Source organism: Typopeltis vanoorti, chromosome 15 (genome assembly GCF_054136105.1).
Source record: "Typopeltis vanoorti isolate ZY-2024b chromosome 15, IOZ_Tvanoo_1.0, whole genome shotgun sequence".
In the NCBI taxonomy this organism is placed as follows: domain Eukaryota; kingdom Metazoa; phylum Arthropoda; class Arachnida; order Uropygi; family Thelyphonidae; genus Typopeltis; species Typopeltis vanoorti.
Window position 1 is genome coordinate 33331557 of NC_143563.1, and position 27615 is coordinate 33359171.

Consider the following 27615-nt stretch of genomic DNA (forward strand, 5'->3'; position numbering starts at 1 on the left):
ATTAAATAAACTGAAAAATTTTAAAATAAGTATAAATTTTTTTTACTGTTTTAATTATATATATATATTATTTTTTTTTCAAAAGTCGGTTTTTGTATAAACCCTAGATGATATACCTTTGCAAAATGATCACTCATTTTCTTTTGCCTCTGTCCCCCCCCCCTACCATGAGCATTGATTAAGGTCATCCTACCATCTTTCTTATTACATAACAAAAAAAACTCTTTTGGATTTACTTTGGCCTGCTTAGCTAATTTTCAATCATAATCTGATTTGGCCTCTCCTACTATACTAGTCACCCCTTTTTGCTTGCACTTTGTATTACTCAGGAGTGTGATGATCACCTTTTTCTTTATATTCCCTCCACAGTGTTTTCTTTTTTTTTTGCTCTTGCTTTATATCTATACTCATCCACTTTATTCCCAGTTGGTTTATCCTTCTGACCTTGGGGGGGGGGGGGGAAATATGTGGTCTGATATTACTTCTCTCAAACAATCTCAGACCTCTTCTCATGCACTACTGACATTCTTTCCTTGTAGTTCCTTCTATGAAGTGTCATTATCTCTAAAGCTGGTCAAAACTTTTTCTTGGCAGAGAATGCCACATGTATAGCATATTCCCAAAACAAGACTGCATGGTCACTCTACCCCATTATAGGCAGAGTGTTTTCCTTGGTTATGGATATATCTTCTGATGCTGTTATCAGATCCAGCACTCTCAAACCCCTGGTCTCCTTCATGGCATGCTATTTCAGGTAATCATCCCATCAAATTCCACTTCTATCCTGATATTCTCTTTTTCTCTCCAATATGTCCCCATAGCTGAAGTCTCCCATAATAATTGCTCAGCCTGCTCATCTGCCAATGCATGGCATTATCTTCTCGTGAACCCCCCTGGTCAATGAACAATATATATCTGGCTGTATCTCACAACAGACAGCCTCAAATGACCCATCTCTCTTCCCCCCCCCCCCTCACCAGAAGTAAAATCCTCTTTAATTTCTAATTTTGTTGGTTGTAGTTCTTCAACTATCATCAATTTTACATTCTATCTCTGTAACTGTATAATTTTTTGTCAGCCAAGTTGAGCTGACCTATGCCAAAAACTCCTCCTCCTTATTTCCAGTACTTCTGGCATTCAAGTACATGCATTTTAACATCCCCTTGGACCCACAATTATCCTTGTGTAATGTTATTACCAATCCACTTGTATCTGAAACCTGTGTAATCTTATTCAGAATTGCATAATTTCTGCATATATACTCATTTACTCCAGGGCTAGCCAGACACATGCTTGATTTCACCCCCCCCCCAATATCTAGTTTATCTGGTTTTGCATTTCTAAACTCACTGAACAACACTTTCTCCAAACATCTAACTCTAAAACCATTCAAATGTAGTTCATCCACATATCTAAACTCACTGAACAACACTTTCTCCAAACATCTAACTCTAAAACCATTCAAATGTAGTTCATCCACATATTATATACGTCCTTTCATCCATCAAATTTGCACATCTATAAACTGCACACCATGACTCATGAGCAATCACAGCCTTCTCAGCTCTTATCATAGCGAGGCAGCAAACTCACAATCTTTACTTCCTTTAACAACTCTCATAATCCTCTCTCAGTGCATATTTTTCTCCTTTCAAAACAATTAACTCTTTCACTCCTCCCTTCTGCAAAACTAACATCCTTAATCTTTGTACCCAGGAAACATATTTTCCCATTAAGTATACCTTTTATCATTGAATCTCCATACAATACTTTCTCCTTATTTCCAGTTTCTCATGCTTTCATACTTTTCCCATTCACTTTTTCTTTCATTTTCCCACCTGCTAGACCACATGACAATCGCTTCTCCAGTCATTGTTGCTTCCATTTTGTCCTGTGAAGGATGCAACATAAGTGTACTCCTTATTGTCACCTCTTTCATGTTCTCATTTATGTTTCACGCACTAGCATTCACTACTTCCACGTCCTCCAGAACACTTTCACTATCTTTCTTTACATCATTAATATTTGTCACTTCATTTTCCCGCTTTCTACACAACTCTCATTTCTTGCACTTGCAAATGAAACATTTACGACACACACTCTCTCTCTCTCTCTCTCTCTCACCACTCTCGCTTTTGTACTATAACCCATTGTCTTGGTAATGAATACATAGAACATGCACTACATCATACCATCCCAAATGGACTTGACCACCATTTTCCTTGTGTATTGGCGCCATTAAAAAATGCTTTCTAAACAATATCCTGTATTAAATTTCTGAAACAAACACACTGAACTTTATAGCCTGAAGTAGATAAGATATAACCAAAAATAATTATTAAAATAAAGACTTATCTGTAGGATGCATGCAACTACTACTCTGCACTATGCTAACACCGACAAGCAATATACCAATCATCACATTTAATAATTTTGATCTCAGCATTTCAATGAAAGTAACAGCATCCTTAATTTTACCTGCTATTATTAATAACAATAAAAGAAAATAATAAACAGTTTATAATTCACAGCAAAACACCAAAACAGAGACATGTAGCGAGCAGTGGCATCTTCAACAGTTCACAAAAACTTCATCATATGAGCGAATGTAACATTGTATAAATGGGTGCTGATCATAATTGAAAAGCGTCGTACAGATTATTGGAAGGTGGGATATTATTTGGCCAGAAAGCTTGTTATTCCCAATGTTTCTCTTCCATAACAGAGTGGTTAGCTTATCCATTCTCCAGCCAAAAGGCTGCGGATTTGAATCCCACTGTGGGCATGGATGTTTGTGATTGTCTGTGAACATACTAGTGGTAGGCAGTAGATGGCATTGGTGTAAATGTTGTGGTTGGTGGAGATGGTTGTGGAGTGGGTGCCTTCCCTCAATAAGTCTTTGGACTCCTTGGAGGTGTCATGTAATAATAATGATTTTTCTTAGCTTATTCTCAAGGTGTTTGCATAAATCTTATGAGCTTCACCTATGCAGTAGTGTCTGAGAGCTTTATTCGATTGCCTATCGTACACATAAATGACCTGCTCTCAATGTTAATCCCTCAACAGCTTTGCTGATGATAATACTTTATCTTACCCATGTGAGAAGCCATGCAATACTCAGGCATGCCAAGCTTCAAGCCTGCAAACTAGTAACTTGAATGCTGATCTCCATACCATCATTCAATGTAGCAACAATAACTTGGTTGTCACCTTCAGTGCTATCAAACCACAGTCTTGTCTTTTTTTTCTCACAAAAGGGATCTCAACAATACACTAATCCCCAGAAACGATCTTGCTTGTTGGACTGAATTTTTCCTCCAGCTTCTGGAATATTATCACATCAGTAGCTTTCTCAGCCGATAAAAATCTAGGCATTCTTTTTCTACTCAATATGTTAATTTTCATCTATCCAGAATTTGTACGAATTTCAAATATATCCATGTTCGGGTTTAAGGAGTGGAGAATAGTTAGTTGTTTGGTCCTGAGAATGTTTCGATTTCATGCGAATGGCAAGGTGTAGCAAAAAAATATGATTCAGTGGGCCTAACATCAGGTGGTTTGGAAACGTTTTCTTGGTATATATTAGGTTCTTGACATTTGCTACGGATTGCTTACATATTTTTCCAACCAACTGCATCTTTTCATGCTCACAGTTTATCCATCTGGCAATAGTTACTCCCAGCAGCATATCACGAAGTTGAGGTTGTTCAAGAATGTTTTTTCTAGGAGCACAAAAGCATGATTTTTTACCATACTTCAACCTGCTCTGTCACCAAACCTCGGACACTCAACTGCTTGAGGTTTGGTGACAGCAAACCTCAAGCCAGTTGAGTATCTGCAGGATGCTTTCAGTATCTCATAGTATTCATGCTTAACAAATTGAGGCTAACAAGAACAGCTAATTTGCTTGTTATTAAATAATTATATCTAATAAAACTGGCAGTTTTTTCAATTATTAAATGATTTGAAATGAATTATTTTTATAAATTATAAGCAATTCCTTAAAATAAAAAAAAAGGATGACAGTTAAAATCCATTCTTCTAAAAAAACAGGTATCCATTTTTTATAAGATAATCTGCATGTGTATAAAAGGCTAAGTCAAGTTATGATTTGGAAGCTGTATTTCTATGCTAAAACTCAGTTTTTTTCTACTAGTTTTTTACACTGATTTTGGTTCTAGATCCAGGTTTTATTTTATTTATTTATTTTTAAGGTGAGTTTGCATAAAACTTTACACTTACAAACTGCGTACACATATCTACTACCTAGTTTGTTGAACACAGAGGCTTATTTTATCTTTTAAACTCTTTTGTTTAAAATAAAATATCAACCTAATGTAGGCTGATATTTTACAACCTGTTGGACATTAAAAGAACACTGGTCTGCTAATCCTTTTAACGGCTGTATTAAATATTACAACTTGACTGCTTTGCAAAAACTTAGTGTGATTTAACTTAATTTTTTTTTAATTTTATACTTTACACATCATATTCTTTTTACTATTTCTACTCTTTCAAAACAGAGAATTAAGGGATGTTTGTTGCCAGCATAAAATTAAAATTTCAGCTTAGATATTATCATTTTGAATGTCATAAAAGTTCTTTATAAATGGATATTTTATGTAGAAAATCATGTTCTGATTAGAACTTAGTCACTACTTAAAGATCACTGCTTTTTTGTGCAATGATTGTCATTGCTAAAAAAAAGATAATGAGGATTAATTTCCATAACTGATGCCAAAAATCTTAATCCAGCAGTTATCACAAGCTTCATATGCTAGATCTAGAGATTTGGTAATTATAGTTTGGTTTCACTTGCTGTATTGAACTCAGAGTCTGTAAACACAGTTTCCTCTAACATGTGGTGCTTATAGGAATTTGTCAGGACTTGGATAGTCTGCTATAGTGAGAGATGACTATGTTATGTTTTCAGTGTAGAACTTTCGAGTCTGAATAAATTTTGTTGTTCTTGAATTAATAGTAATTAAAAAAATGCACAATTTAAACAGCAACTGTTGACATGCAGTCTATTTGTTGTATTACATCATCTTCAGAAAAAAATATTATGAATGCTCAGTTGAAATATGAGAACTTTCATTCTTAACTACATTCAACCAAGAACAAAATGAAACATACTTTTATTAAAATATAATATAATATCAGTAGGCCTATAGTTTTACATTTCACAAAAAATTTAAAAATAGGTGTACAATTTTATTTACTATTGTAACCATGTCTTAAATGAATGTTTTGATACATATTTTGCATAGGTTTTATGATAAAGAATTTATACAGGAGTGTACAAATGAATATTTAGCAGAAAGATCAGAGTATCGGCGTACTGGAATAAAGAAAAAGCAAAGGAGAAAAGAAACAGTAATATCTTAAATGTTGCTATAATAAGTGTTTATACTGGCCTCTGTAATAAAGATATAATTTCAAGACTTTAGTTTGCTGTACATATAAGTAAAAGACTAGACATCTAAAACTTTGAGTGGACTAGCTATTTAAAAATATTTTTAAGTGATATCACAGCACGTTTTAATGACCGGATAGAAATGGCACATCAGAATAGTTCAGACCAATATAAACTGTTAAAACTGTCACTGGTTTTTGTTAACAAACTTTGAACCACAAAACAATAAACAACTACTGAAATTAATATATGCAATAACTACTTTTCACATGAATATACAGTATTTCCTAGATATGGAATATTACTCATTACTTAACATCTTAATTACTATACCTAGAATTTAACAGCGCATATTGCTAGAGTATTTTACAATTTACAATTTTATAACAAGTTGTAATGGAAGAGAAACACCCATTTTGTTGTGCTGAAGATAATTTTTCAAGGCGTTACTCTCCCATTAGATCTGAAACCAATTTCTCATTGCCAAGTAAGCTTGGAACACTGCCAGTAGTAACACAAGACCTCTTAGGCATGGAAAATCCATATTGGTAGTGAGAAAAAGGTCTGAAAATAAAAATTATGCAAAATTACAATTATTAAAACATGCTACAAACAGTTGAAGAAATAATTAATATTAATAATAGCTCCATAATAACAACCACCTTTAGCTGGAAATATACCAGAATTTAAATCCCATTAAGAATGCAAGAAACATTTATAGACTTTTCACTCCCAGATGAGTTAGCCATTCTCATAAAGCAGTATCAATCTCCTGCACAAAACACAATTTAAAGATAAGCCAGTTAATCTTATCACAGCATTGATTAGGTTTATATAAAACTATGTTACTTGGATGTGAGAGAGGCAATTCACCTGATCTTCCTTAAATGTATTAAATATCTCAAATTATAAACTCAAAATGCCAACTTAGCATACATTAGCTTCCTTCCGCAAAATTAATGAAATAAATTACAGCAGAATGAGTGACAATCTTTAGTTATTTGCAATTTTAATTTCTAATAAATGATATTTGCATTTTACACTTGTTTTTATTTCAAACGGTTTGGTCATTCAATGATATAACAATCAAATCCCATCAATTAAGGTGAAGAATTTTCTCCTTTTTATGCACACCAGATACATTATGATGCTTATGTAATTCTGAAATCTTGACAATTTGAAAGATCAGCTTCAAACTATAAGATTTAGCTATTAGCCATTTCACAATTAACAAAATAATCCTGTAAACATATGCATACATTCAGCAGAATTTAACAGTGCTTATTGTTAAGTTCTGGATAAAATTTCTGTAATCCAATGAGTTCATCATTCAGTTATAGTGTTATTTTGTTACCACCCACTAATATCGTAAGCAGAGCAAAATTTCATGTTATTTAATCTCCCCAGATTTTTTTTCCTCCAGAAAATGTTATATAAGGATTAATTGGAACTAACTCGATCTGCATGTAACGTTAATATAATAAAACTTTACTAATTATATGAAGAGCCAAAGGCTTTAATTTGGCGACATGAACTTCTTTAAGTTAAGGGATATTACATCCCATATTGTTTCTTATCTTAGCCGAATAAGAAACTATATAGAGTTCGAACTTTGTATAGTTTCTATATTCAGCTAAGAAACAATATGGGATGTAATATCCCTTAACTTAAATAAGTTCATGTCGCTGAATTGAAGCCTTTGGCTCTTCATATAATTAGTAATTTATTAGGACACCATCTTGGCAATTCTCATAGAAGGGATGCAAGTTCTGTTCACTACAAACTTGGTTTACCTACTCACTGATGAGACCTCAATAAAGGTTGAAACCAGTCTGGGTAGTGACATGTAGAACAGTAATACAGCTCCTAGGAGCTAAGTTCACATTATGGGTAAATACCAAGAATAGTGATCGGAGCTTGCTCCACCCTTACTTATGAATTGCCTCAGTTTGCACTATCCAGGTATTTGCTTATGCTTGGAATCGCCGAACTCTATATAGTTTCTATATTCAGCATGAAACTCTTTGAGTGTCTTATTTGGCTAAGAAGCAATATGGGATGTAATATCCCTTAACTTAAATAAAACTTTATTTTTGCATAGTCATTTTTCTGGCACAGCTTTAAAGGAGTGTACCAGATATAACAGTTATGCATCTAAAATACAATATTTTATGAGTAATTTTCAATCGACAACAATTTTTCATTTTCATATTGCTTTTGTTTGTAAGGTCTGATAAATACAGGTAACCCTCGTATAACGCGGTCTAAAATTGTAGTAACTCTTGTTGAATGCGGTACTTATACAACACTGTCTATAAATTGTAGTAACCCATTATCTTTTCATGTTTTTCACCATGCTACTTAAAAATCAAATTTTGTCTGCCTGTATCCCACATGTAATTATAAGTAGTGAATTTATATATAAGGGGGGAAATACCCTTTAGCACGCATGTACCTCAATTATTTACCGTATAAAATGTTTATTGTTGAAAATTTTCCTCATTTCTGCCAGAAAAGTGCATTAAAATTCATAAGTATGTTCATCTCAAGCTGAGCACTTGATTTTTTGGTGAGTTACATACAATATGTAATGCTTGCTTTTTTTGCATAAAATATTATTTTTATAGTAATGGCCACAAACTGCAACTAAAGGGAAAAACCAACATTGAAAACAAAATTAATTTCTCTCGAAGAAAAATATTCAAAATCTTTGAATATTTTTTTTTGAAAAGTTCCAAGTCCCTGCAAAAACTCCAGGTTGAAAAAACCTGGAGTTTTTGCAGGGACTTTGAATTTAAATGAATCAACAATTCGAACAATCAAACAAAATGAACATCAAATCCGAGAAAGTGTTTATTGCTGGGTCAACGATAAGTGCAAAGCGCGTTGCTCGTAAACTCGATATTCTAATGAAAAAATGGAGAAATCTCTAATGATTTCGATAGAAGATTGCACCTCAAAAGTAAATTCCTATGGATGGAAATCTTATTAAACAAAAAACTCTCAAAGTTTATAAACATTTATAGTGCAGACCAGGTGTTCAATGCGGATGAATCTGGGTTATATTGGGAAAAAGTGCAAAAACGCACCTATATTTTGAAAAATGAAAGATTAGCTCCTGGATTCAAAGTTTCCAAAGATAAAATTACTCTACCGTTTTGTAGTAATGCATCAGGTGATTACATGACAAAACCAGTGTTTATTAACCAATCCTCGTGCTATGAAAGATTAAAAAAATATGCATTATTTTATTTTGCCTAAAACATTTATGCATTATGTGCAATGAAGTTTAAGTACAATTTGTAATTTTTATACTATGTATTTGTTTCATAGTTTATGTTTTCTTAACTTACATGAATTACCTGAATTAAATAAAAATATTTTTTTTGTTGGATATGTCATTGTTGTTTATATAATTAAAAAAAAAAAAGATTTCGGAACCTAACATCCGTGTTATACGGGGGTTATCTGTAATCTGAACTTGGTTACCATTTTGAACCCAGACAACTGGTACAGAGTTTTCATCACATAACCATTGTTGCATTATAGAAGAATTTCTTTACTGAATGTTCCTTGAAAGATTTTGTGTGCATATTAGAGAGAAAGAATAAAACTGGTGCATTAGGATAAACGGGATTGCCAAAGCTAGATTTTTACAACAAATAGTTGAGAAATCATGAGAATATATTAAGGATCTGTAATTTTTGTTGATCTTGTATATGATAAGGTATTAAGGGAAAATTTGCAAAACAAATTACAAATATCAGAACTGAAGGATTCACAGACTTGATGAGATATCTTTCCCTTTTAAGTACTACTAACTGTATCAATTTTTTATTTTTTTTCTAATGTTGGTATTTTTTTATATGATGCTAATAATGAATGCTACCATTCCATTCATGCCCTTCATTTTGATTAGAACTAGGGGTGTGCTGAATATTTGGATTTGCTTTGGTATTTGGTCACTTCAGTGTTCATTGTGAAGAATTTATGGAGACACAACACGCGTTAGAATAATTACTTATCGTTAACATTCGATGTTTAGACCTCTGTATTGAGGTCATATTATCAGGAAAACATACATATGTACAAGCTAAATAACACTACACTATACAAAAGTAAAATAAATCTATGTTTCTTAATCATTTACCCTAGCCTGATCTCCAGTGAAAAAAAAACAAAACAGAACTACATTAAACAATTCCTAAAGTCTGCGTGTATAAAGATTTTCTTTTGTTCAGGATTGTTCTGAATGCTATACAGGTTGAAGAGGGGTCCTTCCAAATTCTTGGAATAATTAATCCATCATTCTTGTTCAGATTTGGATGATGTTTCAGCATTTCACAGGCTTCTTTGAATTTTCTTTCAAACGAGGTTTTGGTGCAGTGTAGGGACTTGGTGCCTTTCCAGTCAATTCTGTGACATTTGTAGTGTGTGGTCTGACAGGCCTGTTTTACCATAGTGGAGATATTTTTCTTTTCGCCGTGGGAGAATAACTTTTTGCTGGAGCTGTATATGAGTACCACAGGGTGCAGTTCACAGTCTGCTATTTTCCTGATGCCAGATTTCCTGAAGGAAGCCCAAGACCTGAGAATTGCCTTAGAACTTTTTGTGCAAGACCTTTGATTGAATGTGCAATACAGAGCTTTTGTAAGTTTTATACCTTTGCACAATTCCTCTTATGTGTTTTAGTTGGACAATTAAGATTTAGATTAACAGTAACAAGAAGTGTCATTAAGAGAATCTATTGGCATATTTGAAGTTGATATACAGTTTGTAAAAGTAACTTAGAGTTAGCTAACCTCTTTGCAAGTATACTAGAAGTTTAATAAGTGGAAATTGTAAACAGAGTAATAAGTTTTGAGTTAAAGAAAGTTTTTGCGATCATTTTGAAACACGTTCCAGAGACAACAGTTTTTGTGTGCTGCCGCTATTTGTATTAATTAGTTGGGTAAGAGCAGGTTTCTATATCATATAAATAGAGCATTTGGATTTCAAGTTTATTATTATTTATAAATTAAATTGATTTTTCAGTTTTTTGTGCATCAAGATTCTAGTCATTTTAGGGTAAAATGTCGAGTAAAAAAGTGGATGTTAGCGAGCATAGCAAGTTATTACTATTTATTGCCTCTACGTTTTAACTAAAGCTGGAATTATGCTTATTACTGCAATTTAAAAAAATCAAAGCTCGAGTTGAATAAATGTTGATTTCATAAATATGATTTTTGCTATAATTTTTATTAAAATTTATACATAAAAAAACAAATTCAAAATTTTTATTTTTAGTGAGAATATCCAATTTTTACCTTGATTAGCAAGCTTAATTTGATTGCATTTAAATTCTTTTTTTTTTTAAATAAAAAAAATACTTTTATCCTTATACTGAATTATTACCATACCTTTTAATATTTTTTCAGTATTCAGAATTTTTGTAGCAACTATGATGCTTGTCAAACAAAATCAATGTTCTCAAAATCCATAATCAACACTGCAATTGAAATCTTTCACAGAAAGATTTTAATTACATCTTTCTTTAAATTAATTATGATTCAATTACATGGAATATTTAAAAGTGTAAATAACATATTTAGAATTACATTAAAAGATTTTAAACTATTTAGAAAATTTAATATTAAATATAGAAGTCGCATAATTATTTATAATCCATTGATATAAGTTAGTCATTTATTTATATAAAATGACTTGCAAGGTTGCTAGTTTAATATTACCAAGATTTTTTTAATATTAATATTTATTGTATACATGTGAAATTCGTTTATATTTTTGGGAAGAGACACGATAAATAAATTGTGCACCCAAAAGGGTCAAATATCATAGAACAGCAAAGGAAATTCCAAAAAACAGTAATTAAACTGATAGTTTAGTTACCGTTATTTGGCTAGTACTTGTAAAGCAGTATACTGTATACAAGTGTATATATCTAATTATATGGTTAAAGTAGTTGTTGCAGTCAGTAAGAATATATTATTCAATTAATTATTATTCTTATTTTACTGTTACTCGTTTATTTTAACAAAACCAAGATACTACTGTTTCTATTTTTGTATTTTTTAAGCTTTTAACGTAATTGTTTATTTATATGTTTATTTCGCTTTTGATAGATTAATACACATAATGATGCCAAAAAATTTGAATCTGGAGCTAGTAAAAGAAAACGACTTAGAGAAAATGGAAAAACAGCTAAATAGTCAAAAGGGGGCAATTTTGTCTTTCTTGCGTTTCTGAAAATGAAGAATTTCGTAGAACTGAAGTTGTACTTAACAGTTCTCGGAATGAAGACGAAACATTCGTATCATTATCAGGAGGAGATGAAAGTGAAAATGAAGAACATCATAATGATGTGGAAAACATAGGAGAGAGAGAGAAGTAAATGAAACAAATCAAGAGGATTCTGAAGAAAAGTTTCAATCAGAGTCTGTACTTACCAGCAAGCAAGCTATCTCTTATCCTACCGATATAGCAGTGTGGCCACTTACTATTAATGAACAGTTTATCAAGCATATTTTAATAAATATATGTTGGTAAAATCGAAAATTTAAAAAAAGAATACACAGAATGCAATACAATATGCCAGAAACGTAAATATATCACATTTTTACTGTAAAAAGGCGAATGGAACAAAGGAGAAACAAGAGTGGTTAATTTTTTCAGAAACCAGCAATGCAATTTACTGCTTTGTTTGTAAATTGTTTTCTAAGTCAAATAATAGGTTAATGAAGGGTTTTAATGACAGGGGAAATATAACACAAGCATTCTATTGAGCATATACGAGCGATGCGCACATATCGCAAAAGAAAATCAAGTTCTGTAAATAGTCAAATTGATTCTGAATTGATCAAACAAATACAATCTGAAGAAAATTATTGGAGAGGTTTTAAAAAGAATAATAGCTACCATTAAATTACTGAGTAAACTAGGGCTAGCATTTAGAGGAAATACAAATGATATTTTTTCTGATTCTTGTGGAAATTATTTATTGTGTTTACATTATTTAAGTGAATTTGATTATTTTTTAAAACATCACATGAAAATGTATGCCAACTGTGGTTCTGGCAGATCAAATTATCTTTCTTACCATACTTGTGATGAATTCATAGTGTTAATAGCTAAAAAAACAAGAGAAATATTAATATCAGAAATTAAGGGAGTTGCTTATTTTGCAATAATACTCGATTCAACACCAGACATTGCCCATATAATGATCAACTAGCTATGATATTTAGGTATGTTGCCGCAAATTCTGACATTAGAGAAATATTTATTGGGTTCATCAGAATTACACAACATAATTCCTTATATTTAGAAGAGGTAGTATTAAAAAAATTAGAATTATCTTTGGATATAAAAATGGGCAGAGGGCAAAGCTATGATAACGCTGCCAATATGAAAGGTATCTATACAGGTTTACAAGCTAGGCTGAAAAAACATAGTCCCTCTGCACATTATATACCGTGCTCTAGTCATTCCTTAAATTTAATTGGCAACTATGCCACGGAATCTTATCCGGAAGCAGTGCAATATTTTTGTTTTATTCAAAATATATATAATTACTTTTCATCTTCAACAAGAAGATGGGGTATACTCCTTAAACATTTAGACAAAAAAATCTTTAACAGTTAAAAGACCAAGTGAAACGAGGTGGTCTGCAAGAGCTGATGCCATATTGGCTTTGAAATGTGGATATAAACAAATTAAAGACGCATTACTTTCTATCCATTTCTTCTCATGAAAAACCTATTTCTAAATTAGAGAGCTGATCATTGGCTGAACATTTTAACAAACCAGAAACAGCAATTTTAACAGTTATGTGGGACAAAATTTTACAACGAATAAATGCTACTAGTAAATCTCTATAAGATTCCGATATGGATTTGTTTTTAGCTAATAATTTGTTACACTCTTTAGTTGTTTTGATTTTAGATATAAGAAATAGTTTTGCTGCTGTAAATGAAGAAGCGAATTTATTAACAGATAAGCAAAAGTTAAAGATGAAAAAGAAAGAGTTAAAAAAAAAAACGCAAAAAAAATGAGTGACGAAGTTTCACAATCTAACAATGAGATTATATTACAAGAAAATTTCGCTGTGAACACTTTTAATGTCATTTGCGAAAGATAATTTTGGAAATTAATGAAAGAATGAAAAGCTATTTCGACATATTAGATATGTTTGATATTTTTTAGAAAGAAGATATAGATCAAGACAAGTACTGATAAAATTTTACAAACTTATGGGACTGATATTGATCTAGAAAAATTTACTGATGAAGTTAAGCAATTTTTAACAATCATAAAGGAAGAAAATTCTTCAATTAGAAATATGTAAATTTATAAACGATGGGTTAAGGTCTACTTTTCCGAACGTAGAAACAATTTTAAAAATATTTTTGGTGATGCCTATTTCAAATGCAAGTGCTGAACGCTCATTTTCAGTGTTGAAATGAATAAAAAATTATTTAAGAAACAACTTGCACCAAAATAAAACAAGTGACCTATCGTTATTATGCATTGAATCAGATGTAATGGACTCAATCAATTATGATGACATAGATATATTTGCTAAAACCAAAGCTAGAAAAAAAACTAGTTAATTTTTTTAATTTAAACTGATTTATTTTTATACTTTTTTTTTAAAATGCAAATATATGTATACCAATGTTGTATTGTGTTATTAAAACAAGTTATTATGGAAATATTGACTTTCGTTGTCAATAAACTAAAACGATGCTTATATTTGAGGACCTCATAATGATGTTGCGCCTCGGGCCTCCAAAAGTATAAATGCAATCCTGTTTGAGGGTACTGATGCCTCCTAGTTTTTGTGTTGGATGATGGTATGAATTTTTATGTATGTATGTAGATTTGCAGTAGACTGTAAAGGAGAAGCAGCTTGAGGGAAGATGTGTGAAGAGCGTGGAAAGGAAGAGAGTTGTTTATGATCTTGCTGGTGAATTGGATATGTTTGTGTCATTTGTTCAGGTGGCTTAAGAATGTATTTAATGTTTTGTAGCCATGGGACAAAATGGCGAAAATATCAACATATCTGAGCCAGGCTTTAGGCCGGCCAAATCCAGAGCTTGTTACTTGAAGTCTTCCATGTAAAAGTTAGGTATTGGAGGGGGAAAGTGGCGAGCCCATGGCTATACCTTCTTTTGTAGGTAAAAAGAGAAGAATGGCATCATTGATTGAGACATTAGTGTAAAAAGCTGTTATGTCAAAACTGACTAATAAATCTTCATCACTGAATGTGATGTTTCTATTTTGTTTATGAAATGTTGTGTATTTTTTTTTTATGTAGGAGGGAGAATGACTTAATCATTTTACTTATCAATTCCTTGAGTGTGGATGCTAGTTTCTTGGCTAAGTGATAATTAGGGCTGTCAATTCCTTCAGCTATCGGTTGTAGTGGTGTGTTTGTTTTGTGTATTTTTGGCAAGCTATAAATGCTGGGAGTGCAGGTATAATGCGGTATTAATTTTTTGGTTCTTTCCTCAAGCCATGTGGATCACTAATTTGATTAATTCCATTTTCTTTTTGATGCGGTTTGTAGGGTGTAGTTCACCATTTGGTACATGTTGTGGTCAGATACCAATTGGTTCATTTTTTCCAGGTATGCTGTATGACCAAGGACAACAGTAGTATTGCCTTTATCCACTTTTGTAATAACAATGTCTCTTAATTTTTAAAGATTTAAGGGCCAATTTTTATGCTTAAGGTTGTAACCGGATTAATTGATAACTTGGTCGTGGTCTGTTGGTGGTTGGTTGATCCTAATTTTGCTTATAGGTGATTGGCTGTTCCTTTCTTGTTGTTTTAGTGCTTGAAACTTAGCTATTAGTTTTTCTTTGTTTTTAAGTAACGTGTTTTGCCGAGTCGTCCTCTGTAATCCTCTTCAGAATATCCCAAATATTAGGATTTATGTAGCTCGATAGCTACATAAATCCCAATATTGGGATTGGATAACTGCTAGATTTTTGTGGGCTTCGTGGATTTGTTCTCTCAACGAAGCTTTTTCCAATAGGACATGAGTGCTTTTGCTGAAATTCTGGGTAAATTTCATTTTTAGCTTAATGCAGTTAGGTATCAAGCTGATGTCTACATCATTTTAGAAAGGCTAGTGGATTCATTAACACAGAAACATGTATTTTCATCTTACCATAGTAACTGCATTGTTTGTGGGTCAACTCTCCATGAATTATGACAATTCTTTCTTTTAAGGTTATATGATGAATTTATGGAGACACAACGCGTTAGAATAATTATTTTGCTTATCATTAAGACAGTAACATTCAGTGTTTCGACTTCTGTATTCAGGTCAGTATCAGGAAAACATACGTATGTATGTTTTCCTGATACTGATACATGACACTGTCGTGACGTGTTCTCTTGATGTTCGAATCCGCCATCTTGCTAAAAGTCACTTTCATCAAATAAGGAAAACTAATTGCAAATTAATCACTGATCTAAGGGTAGAGAAATTTCTATTATACTGCGCCACTCTATCCTTAGATAAGTCTATATGAATTAGTAGAATTAATTCAAAATTAGTTAGTAGTCTTTTCACTCATTCAGGCTGATGGTATTTATTTTATTTTCTTTCCTTCTGGGATTCCCGCTAGATCCGAATTTTTGTGAACGGTGCAGTAAAAAGAAATTCAGGCAAACACAATATTTAAATTAACAAACAAAACATTTAATATATGGTTATATAACAATTACATAAATTCCACTTCTAAATATGACAAACCAGTCAAGTTAGCATATCAAGTCAAGTCATTCATATTAATCCAATCTTCCAAACTTTCACATAAATTCACAGTTTCAGAATCACAAAGTTCCTATACCCAACTTATTACAATAGAAATTCTTAATTAATCAGTTTCCTTGTATCTCCCAACTACACTCTACGATTGACTCATAACAGGCACTAACCACGGCAGATATCATTTCAATGTCTATATTTTCAACTCTCAGCCTCGATGGTAAGCTACAGTTAATGTTAGAAACAGCGCAACGGAACTAATACTTAAATCTTCATACACTGAAATAAACTAATATGACTGTCCTTACCAGAAATAATCTTCAGTACTTCCAATATTTTGTGAGCACACTTTCAAATTGTATTTATCACACTTGCGAAATACTAAATAACTAAAACATTACTAATCACGCTTCAAAAACTCCAGATAACAACTATAAGGTACATTAATTATTCTTATTTATCATTCATCAACTAGTTTAACTCCGTACAATTCCCTTTCATGGTAGTACAGAAATAAGTCGTAATTGTAGACTGACTGGATTTTTTCAGTATTCTTCTTTGAATGTCCAGTTCTCTAATTATCCGATTACGGCAATAATTTCTTTTTATTACTACGGCTGGTTTTGCTTTCAGCCAACTATAAGATTCACTTATATAAAAAAATATCTACTCAACTCCTATCCTTAGGAATCTTTTAATTACTTCTACTTCTTTAGTTTACTTCCTTGCTACCTTATAGTTCCAAAGTTCCGTTCCGACTCCCTACTTACTACTACGTATCTATTTTCTCTTCTCCTCTACAAACGCTCCCTTCACACGCGCTCGTTTATTTCCACGCGTCTCTATGACAACCGATAGACGTAAACATTCTCGCGAATGTTACATTAAGTTATATAACTACATTCAGTTATTACATAACGTTAACTTTCATGAAAAGAATAAATAGAATATTTGCATTCCAATAAATGCGTAGTTAAATTACAAATATAAGTTCTTACAATATTGACAAAATAATAAATAAAACAGCTTAATAATATTTAATACAGAATCTATTTACCATTAAAACATTTCTTTGATTAAGCAATTAAATATTTGACATAATTAAGGTAGTTATATGATATCAATTACAATTTATGTTATTTACATCAAATAATATTTACAAATATAGTTCTTGTGACGGAAAGTCATGTTGGATTCTGAATCAAACAACATTTTTCTATTTTCTACATAATTAGAATCCAACAACACTACACTATACAAAAGTAAGATGAATCTAGATGTTTGTTAATCATTTACCCTAGCCTGACCTCTGGTGAAAAAAAAAAAAACTATATTAAACAATTTCTAAAGTCCTCTTGTATTAAGATTTTCTTCTGTTAGAATTTATTTTTCACTTGGTTAGATTATAATAAATTTAGTTTAATCCTTTAATATTTAATATTTTCAGGTGCAGACTTTGCTTACACTTGGATAAAGGATTAAACTAAATTTATTATGGTCTAACCAAGTGAAAAATAAACTTCCAACATCTTTCTCTAAATCTAGAGTAATTCAATAATAAAGTGGTACACCTGTTGGCAACTCCTATAGGTAAATATGACCTCTCCTATTGCTTCTGCCTTAGTATCTCCACATTTGGGTCTGCCTCCCACTGATGAGACCTCAATAAAGGTTGAAACTGGTCTGGGTAGTGGCCCTTCTCTTAATGCATAGCAGTATACATGTCTGCAAGGAGATGTGCTTTGCATTATGGGAGATACTGAGACAAGGAGTGATGAGAGCTTGGTCCACCTTTGCTTGGAGTTGCCTGGTGTTGCACTACCTTACCTCAGTCCTGAAGATATTTTTAGGTGCAAACTTTGTTTGCTTACACTTGGATAAAGGATTAAACTAAATTTATTATTTTCTTCTGTTTGAGGTTATTCTGGATGCTATACAGGTTGAAGATGGGTCCTCCAAATTCTTGGAATAATTAATCCATCATTCTTGTTCAGATTTGGATGATGATTCAGCATTTCACAGAAACGGAACACACCGTCCCAATTACAAAAGCCACATTAAATACCTCCACTATGGTAAAACAGACCTGTCAGACTACACTCCAAACATGTCACAGAATTGACTGGAAAGGCACCAAGTCCCTACACTGCACCAAAACCTGGTTTGAAAGAAAATTCAAGGAAGCCTATGAAATGCTGAAACATCATCCAAATCCGAACAAGAATGATGGATTATTATTTTAAGAATTTGGAGGACCCATATTCAACCCATATAAGCATCCAGGACAACCCCAAACAGAAGAAAATCTGAAGATGAGGATTTTAGAAATTGTTTAATGCAGTTTTTTTTTTTTTTCCATTAGAGGTCATGCTGGGATAAATGATTAACGATCATCTTACTTTTCTAGTGTCATATAGCTTGTATCTTGTACATATACAGGGTGGTTCAAAATTCCACATACAAACTTTGAGGGGAGGTAGAGAACATCAAAATCAACCATATTAACATAGGAAAGCATGACTGGAAATGCCACCAGAAGGTACTAACAGGGACACAAAGATACAGAAATAACACAAGGCAGTAAGTAGTGTAAAAAACTTTATTACGTATAACTGAACAGTTCAACAGTAGTTGGATACATAATATGGTTTAACATCAGGTGCTCAAAGTTAAGACCATTAGCAGTGATGCATGCCTGACACTGATGATGCATTGACTGCCGTACATTTTCGAAAATACCTGGAGTTTCCTGGATATTAGCAATGGCGATTCTTGCCACGAGATCCATGTCAGACGTACACCATGGCTTTAACAACGCATATGAAGTATTTAATTAAAGATAACTTTAATGAATCACTTCTATATTTCGGCAATGTCACATTGCCATCTTCAGGAACATAAAGATATGGTATGTGCACCAAGGAACTAACAAAGCAAATGAGGAAGAATGTAAGAAACTAATTTTGTTCCTAAAGTCCTAATGGTGCCCTCTTGCGGGCTAATTTGGTAGTCTTGGCAGTTGGGCTGAAGTTCTCATACCACATGCACATACCATATCTTTATGTTCCTGAAGATGGCAATGTGACATTGCCGAAATATAGAAGTGATTCATTAAAGTTATCTTTAATTAAATACTTCATATGCGTTGTTAATTCCGTAAATTAATTACCAGTTATGTCTAACCAACGTATAAGTCTTACTACTAGAATCATGGCTTTAAGGGTCCCCCACAGAAAGAAATCAATGCTCGATAAATCAGGTGAATGTGGGGGCCATGTGAATGGGTCCACCACACCCAATCCATCGGTCCCTAAAGGACCTGTCCAAATACTGATGCACAGAAATGCCAAAATGGGCTGAGCCCCATTGTGTTGGAACCACATCTGCCAATGCACAGTCATTGGAACATTGTTCAGTAAATCTGGCACAACTTCTAGAAAGGTCCGATACTTCTGGGAGTCAGTCAGGGTGGTAACAGGTATGGGCCGACTAAACAGTCAGTGACGATACCTACCCATACATTATTGGCGAAGCGTTATTATGCAGTATGTGATCGCACAGCATGTGGGTTCTCATGGGCCCACACATGAGCACTGTGGTGATTGAGGATCCCTTCATGGGTAAATGAAGCTTCATCTGTGAACAAAACACAAGTTGGAAAATCCAGGTCTATGGCACTTTTCTGCAGAAACCACCATGTGAATTCCACACGTTGAGGATAATCTTTGGCCATCAGTAACTGGACCTGCTGCAGATGAAATGGATGTAAGGACTCAGAGTGCAAAATGCACAATACACTGGATCGAGATACTCCTATAGCAGAGGCAACAGCACGTGTACTTGTCTCTGGATTATTGTCCATCGCATGCAACACTTCCTCTTCCATGGCGGGATTTTGCATCGATCGCGGCTGCCCGTATCACGCCTGAAATCCTTAAATGATCCATAGTCACACAAATTCTGATGCAAATGCGCAAACATTGGGTGATGCGGTACACGTCTGTTTGGGTACCTTTCGCAATACATTTGTACAGCGGCTCGTCCATTACAGTCAGCTAACCCGTAAATGAGGTGCATGTCTGTCATCTCAGCATTTGTAAAATGGCACATGTTCTTCGTATGACGTCGAAAGCTTGAATGAGGAGGCCCCAATTGCTCACCTGGAGCACTGGCAAACATCACCACCTATCACTTTCGGGTAGCGTTTCCGGTCATGCTTTCCTATTGTAAATATAGTTGATTTTGATGTTCTCTACCTCCCCTCAAAGTTTTATGTGGAATTTTGAATCACCCTGTATATGTTTTCCTGATGATGACCTCAATACAGAGGTCGAAACATCGAATGTTACTTTCTTAACGATAAGTAATTATTCTAACGTGTGTTGTGTCTCCATCAATTCTTGACTATGAATGCTGTCCACAGTGTAACCTTAAAGAAAGAATGGTCAATTCAGTGTGTTTTTCAGATAATTGGCTTTGACAAAATCACTAAAAATATTTGGTATTCATCTGGCCAAAGCAAAAAAATTTGTTTCAAGTGTCATAACAAATGCAACGAAGCATAAAAAATAGCCCTCCTCCCTAACTTGCACCACATGAAACAAAGACTTGTGTTTGCTATAAGCACTTTCTTTGGCGCTTTTATTTATATTATGCTCAAAAGTTGTGTATATTATGAAGCATTAAAATTTGTTTTAAAATATTACAAAGAGTGTACAAAATATCTAGGTAACACAAGAAAAGGAAGTATACACATCTCTGATTAATCATGTAAAAACACAAGCATAAAAATTTGTAAAACAAAACAAAACTGAAATATCATACCACAAGGCAAAGAACTAAGCAGTCAGAATCTGAAGTAAATTTACCAAAACAACAACTGTTTGTTGTTAACAAATAAGCTATAAATGATGCAGATGACAAACAGACAAAACCTTTATTACACTACTGCTGAAATGATTTCTTTAAATAATGGGCCATACTCAGTTATCCAAAAGAAAAAAAAAGTTTTCTAAAGTTAATGAATAATCCACAGTACAATTTCTCAGAGAAAATATTTATGAAGAAATGTACTTTGCCTAAAAATCCTTTTTTTACATAAATCCATAATTATTCTCTATATTCTATATTTCACAATTTAAAATGTTCCATTCATATTTTTATTTTGTTATTTGAAGAAATAAGTGCAATATTTGTTCTGATTTTTATACTGTATTGTTTTTTTTTTAAATAAATTGTTCCATATAAAATTTAATCACAGTTTCATTATATTGAAATATTATGGATCCAAAGATTATACACACACACACACACACACACACACTGATTTCCATAAATTAAGAAACAAAGAGAAAAATTGTAATAACTCAAAAACCCAAATTGTATAATGAATTTTTATACAATTTGGGGAAAAGCAGTATGGTATGAGATATGAAACCACCCACAAAAATTTTAAATAGTTTCTTCATGTAACCCGTAATGGATTACATGAAGACAATGGGTCAAAAACAAGGTCAAAATGAGATCAAAGTGCCTCAAGGAATGTGGTCACTCCTCATAGCAATACAGCATTCACAATGATGTTTCATACTGTTTATAATGTCAGTTAGCCACTTAGTTGGTAATAACTATTGCTCCTGCAAAACTTTCCCAAGTCCCTTAAGGTTTGAGGAAGGGATCGAGTGCAGCAACACCTGTACCTAGAGCATCCAAGACATGTTCAATAGGATTAAAGTTAGACCTCGTTGCCCAGTTCATACATATAATAGTCTCTTCTTGAAGATATTGGTCTATGAGCTTCACTTGATGAGGATGAGCATTATCATCTTGTCAGATAAACATCTCCCTTATTGAACTTGCATACAGATGAACAGGGATCAAAGACCTAGTCTCTATATAAGTTGCAGCATTTATGGTTCTGCTAGGAAGCACATACAGGTCGGCACAGCCACCCAATGGGTCTTCCCCAAACCATCACACTACCTCCACCATAAGTGTCCCTTTCACAAATATCAGAGGGGTAATGATGTGCCCTGGGTTCTCTCCAGATTAGAGCACACCTGGCATTGCTTTGTAAACAACACTGACCCCATTAATTTTCGGTCCAGTTCATGTGGAACCTGACCAATTTCAAATGTTCTCCCCTGTAGTGTGATAAGGGGCATACAGACCACTTTCACGAACCTTCAGTGCACAGTGGAAGTAAATGCTAATGTTTCTGTAGCCGACACGAGGTTAAATCATAGCTGATTTGAGGTAGCATTCTTGTTTCAGCAAGCACATAATCAGAGATATTGCTCATCCAGTGCAGTTGCAACCCATCACCTTCCTTCACTGTAATGTTTGCGACTGTTGGACTTGGTTCCACAGTCTATGAACCATGGAACCTCCACCTGACCTCTAGTCTTATCATTGCTCACCACCTGATTTCATTGGTTACAGTCTTGCAGTGATATTCATGTCTTGTTCTCGCTCCAGAAATGGAATTGAAAACCACTCCAGAATAACTGCTTTTAGGCTGTGGCTCATTTGCATATATCCTGACAGCACTACTCATTTGCCTTCTCACTCCACGAAATTGAAAACCACTCCAGAATGCCTGCTTTTACGCTGTGGCTCATTTGCATATACCCTGACAGCACCACTCATTTGTATATTTTCCTTTTCTCGCTGAAAAGAAAAATCACAATATTTCTCTCTTAATTTATGGAACCATCATATAAACTTAAAAAAGTTTCAAATAAGGACCAGAGAACTTTTGAGAATATACAGTCCTTAGCAGCAGAGTTGCCTTAGCTTACACTACTCAAATTTCCTATGTTTCTATTTATGTATGTATATATTCAGCTATGAATTATGGATTGATATGTTTATTTTACATTGCTGAAATGAAGACTTTTAGGCTCTTCTCTGATAATTACACTTATGCTCCACTACACGACACACTTCCAGTTTTCATTTCAGTCATATGAAGCAATAAAAATGAACTGCTATTACATGTTATAGTTACATGCTTTACTTGAAAACAATAAATCTCATGCACTTCAAGTATGTGAGAAATTATGTTTTTCATTATCATAATATTCATTTAATGAAATTAATGCATTCATTTAGTTCAATATTAACCTTACACGTATATATAGCATATAATGACATATGTAATAGAAAACCTATTCTTTAAAAAAATTAATTTCACTTTTCTTACAATATAATTTCATTAAAATAAACTGGTAATAATAAACACAAAAATTAAAAACTACAATACATCTTATTCTTCCAACACCCTTACCCCTTAAGTACTGTACGCCCACAGATGTGAGATCCTTCGACATTTCTGCACATGTCAGAATAAGGAGAATCCATTCCGATATTAGGGTAATCAATGCATTTTGTGGGATGAGTATTTATTATTATGCATCAGAAAAATTAGCTTTTCTTTTATGAAAATTCTAGTTCTTAAAGTGGTAACTATTTTGTTTGTACAACAGTTGGAAAATTTATGTATAAAGCACATGATTTTGTGTGTTGGTGACCAATTCGTATATCCTTTATTTCTTTCTTCCCTTCAGCAATTGACTATTCATGCTGAATTGGCACAATACCAGGCTCGGTTCTATGAAGTGTGGACATTCTTTCTTTGTCTACTTATCATATTAAATTCAACAAGATATACTCTTGTTGCCAGCCTCCTCACTCCCAAGGTTTCCCTTTCTCCTAAAGTTACTCATGGCTTCCAATATTTCCAGACTTTTACTCCAGTGGCGGCCGGTGAAAATTTTAATTGGGGGTGCTGCATATACCAAAAAAAAAAAAAAAAAAAAAAATTTTTTCCCTAATCAGTAACGAATGTATTAATAAATAAATTTACATATTAAAAATTGCTTTATTAAAAATATTTCATCCTCACCACGAACGAACACCCCAATAATAAGTTTCATATCAATAGCAGTGACAAGTGCAAACGAATATCGGCGTTAGATCGCAGTGCATTTGTTTCGTGTAACAATAATTGAAAAAATATAATTCTTTTCACATTTTCAACAGCAACACTCATCATAATTCAGCCTTGTATCTATAATAAATAAATAATTATATGTTATTTTAACAAAATAAAATAAGATTTACAAAAAATAGTTCACCACGCACAAGCACCAATAATAAACGTTTCATATCTCGCAGAAATAAGGTGCATAAGCTTACTAAAAATACACTGCCGTTTGAGCAGTTACAGTTGGGAATGACGTAACGTGCAATGACAAGAGCAAACGAATATTGGCGTTAAATCACAGTGTATTTGTTTCATAATCTGAAGTGTTAATCAAACAATTCCAATTATTAACTATTCAGTCAATGTCAAAACATAAGCTGTAACTTTTAACATGTTGTACTACATTTATATAATGTTGTAAGTATTGTTATTATTTATAAACACAAACAAAATTTAATTTTTTCATTTTTTCCTTGAGGGTGCTGCAGTGTCGCAGTGCTTATGTATGGGCAGCCACTGTTTCACTCCCTTCTGGCTCTCTCTCTCTCTCTCTGGAATGCCCTTCCACCAACACCCACCTTTCTCTTCTGAAAAGCATCTCATATATCTTGGTAATCATGTGATTTGCACATATATATCTCTTTCAATGCATGACATCACAACTATTTCCATAATGCATTTGGAAATAGCGTGCATAATGATTACAACTTGAGGTATGTTGCATACTCTAATTCACCTTCATTTTTTTTTTTTTTTCTATAAGAATCCAGGTCTAGAATGATTCAAGAGTATGACTAAATTCTTACAACTTCCATGGTCACTGCTCCAGTGAACTGAAAGTGGAGGAATGATAGTAAACCATCATTCCTCCACTTTCTGTTGTGCCTGTTAAAACAAGAGCAGAATCCCTTTTCAGTACAACTGCAAACACACTGAACCTGCTTCTCTTCCTCATCATTCCTTCTACCTCTACTCTCTGGAACAGCCTCAAAGTGTTTCCCAACTACAACTTCCAACGCTTCAAGAAAAATTTCAATGGAGTTCTTTTTCAATCTTCACTTACATTCCATACACACACACACACACACACACACACACACACACATAGCACTGATGCTGTGTGTGTGTGTGTGTATATGGTTCTCTTACCTCTTGTATTGAGGATAAATGGAAAAGTCTGAAAAAACTCAAGCGATGGAGAAATTCTTGATATTTCCAAGACATCTGATCAAGTCTGGCACTATGGCCTTCTTACCAAGCTACCATCTCATGGTATTCCTTCTTTCCTTTGTGAATGGGCTGCTGGCTTCCTTGCTGGTCATTTATTATGGGTCATGGTAGATTCTTTCCTTTTGCCAGATTTTTCAATCAATGCTGGTGTGCTTCAGGGCTTGGTGCTTTCACCTACATTTTCCTGCAATACATCAATGATCTCAAATCTCAAACACCCAATCCTATTCACAGATTTCTGATGACAGCTCTCCACTCCTCTTTCATTTTTAAAACCTTGTGGTGCTCAGGTAATTCACATTTCTCTATAACCAATGCCTTAAACACTGATTTCCTTGCCATTCGCAAGTAGGACAAGGATAATAATCTGGCAAATTTTAATGCCGCTAAAATACAATCTTGTCTTGTTTTGTTTATAAAAAGACCATATTCACTTTTGACATTATACTACTCGCCAACCAGGATCTCTTTTATCTTTCTGGAACAACTTTCACATCTAACTGTCCCGGCACAAGCATATCAGGTCTATAGCCTCTTCTGTTTCCAAAAAAAGAAGCTTGGTATTCTTTTTTGTTTTAAGCGGTACTTCTCTTTCCTTCTCAATTCCAGACACTTTATATACCTCAAATCTGCCTAACTTTAGAATACTTGACTGTATTCAGAAGAGAGCAATCCACTTAAATGATGATCCCTCTCTCACCAACTCTCTCCAGTTGCTTTCCCATAGATGGTGTGTTGCTGCATTTTGTCTTTTCTATAGGTATTTCCATGGGTACTGCTCCACCAAACTAGCCACTACTGTTCTACTTTTTTCTAATCACACACAAACACAAGTAGCTTTTAGTTCACACTCATATACAGTTCATCTCCAAACTCATTGAACCAATTGATCCCTATGCCTCTCCTCTATGGAAGTCTGTCTCATACTGTTTTTTCTCCAGTGATTATAACCTTTAGGTCTTCAAAAACACCAAGAAATTCCTTTCTTTTAACAATTTGTCCACATGCATTATTGTTGTGTCAGGCTTTGAGACTTCTCATTTGTGGGTCTAATAAATGAACTAATCCCCCTCCAACCTACTGCAGACTCTGAAAGTGAAAACTTTTTTTTTTTTTAGTTAAACAATTTTTTACTGAATAAACATTACTGGGATTGAAATTAAAAACTAATTCTTTTTTGCTTTTAAAAACAATCACATCAGAAAATATGGTTACTATTATGCCCACAGATGCGAATCCTTCGACACTTCTGCATATGTCAGAAGGAGAATCCATTCCAATAATAGAGTAATCAATCTGTCTTGAGGGACGAGTTGTTTATTATTACACGTTGGAAAATTAACTTTTCTTTTATGAACATTGTAGTTTGTAAAGTGGCAACTTTTTTGCTTGTATAACAGTTGGAAATTTCACGTATAAAGCACGTGATTTTGCATGTTGGTGACTAATTCGTACATCCTTTATTTCTTTTTCCCCTTCAGCATGAATTAACTCTTCTTGGCAGGTTGCCAGACTAGGGTCCTGGATCTGTGGTCGGACAGTAGGTCTCTTGACCTGGCTATCAACAATAACTTCCAAAGTTCCACAAACTACTAGCATACATCACCAAGATGGCTCCATAAATTCAAAAACAATAACTAATAGCATTTTAAATTTTTTCAACAATCAGTTTATTTTTTGCTATATTCAGCTGAATGAAATGAAGTAAATTATGGAAGAAATAAAGAAAAATGTGACTTACTTCAGTTCAGCCGTCCCCAATTCCACAGGCTCCATGTTCTGAAGAAAAAAAACATACACGTAACTCTCTCTTATATCATTAATGTCACAACTGACATTAATGATATAAGAGAGAGATAGACAGATGCAACCACAGCAAAAATAAAGTTTAAAAAACTAAAGCACAAATATTTCATTATATACCCTGTACAGAATCAATCAGGTGTGGAAATAAAAGTAATTGGATGTAAGCATATCCAAACAATGGCTAAATATTGGTGAATGTATGTGAGGAATTAAATTTATTTAGCATTCAGCATATGCAGTACAAGTAAACTACATTAAAAAAAAACACAAACTTAAATATAAAAACTAACTGAAAGTTTAAGTTTGTAAACCAATAGTGCAGCTTAGAAAAAATTGGACCAGTCACCTTGATAAACATGTAGATTGCATTCAGTGGTGATGTGAGAAATTGTGTTT

General features: G+C 33.4%; 2 protein-coding genes across 3 annotated transcripts in view; one reads left to right on the plus strand and one right to left on the minus strand.

Moving 5' to 3' along the window:
* The window catches only part of LOC150098583 (COX assembly mitochondrial protein homolog), a 59100-nt gene extending 53651 nt beyond the window's left edge, over window positions 1–5449 (plus strand). The window contains exon 4 of the mRNA XM_090404801.1: window positions 5271–5449. Coding sequence (XP_090260927.1) covers window positions 5271–5388 — 118 coding nt within the window. The 3' untranslated portion in view covers window positions 5389–5449. The remainder of the gene's footprint in view (window positions 1–5270) is intronic.
* A 184-nt stretch (window positions 5450–5633) lies between these two features.
* The window catches only part of LOC150098585 (uncharacterized), a 106240-nt gene continuing 84258 nt past the window's right edge, over window positions 5634–27615 (minus strand). Inside the window, exons 5-6 of one of the 2 annotated variants that reach the window (XM_090404799.1) lie at window positions 27155–27192; window positions 5634–5980 (exon numbers count right to left, since the gene is read on the minus strand). In XM_090404799.1, coding sequence (XP_090260925.1) covers window positions 5863–5980; window positions 27155–27192 — 156 coding nt within the window. In that variant the 3' untranslated portion in view covers window positions 5634–5862. The remainder of the gene's footprint in view (window positions 5981–27154; window positions 27193–27615) is intronic. The other variant, XM_090404800.1, reaches the window with a different exon arrangement.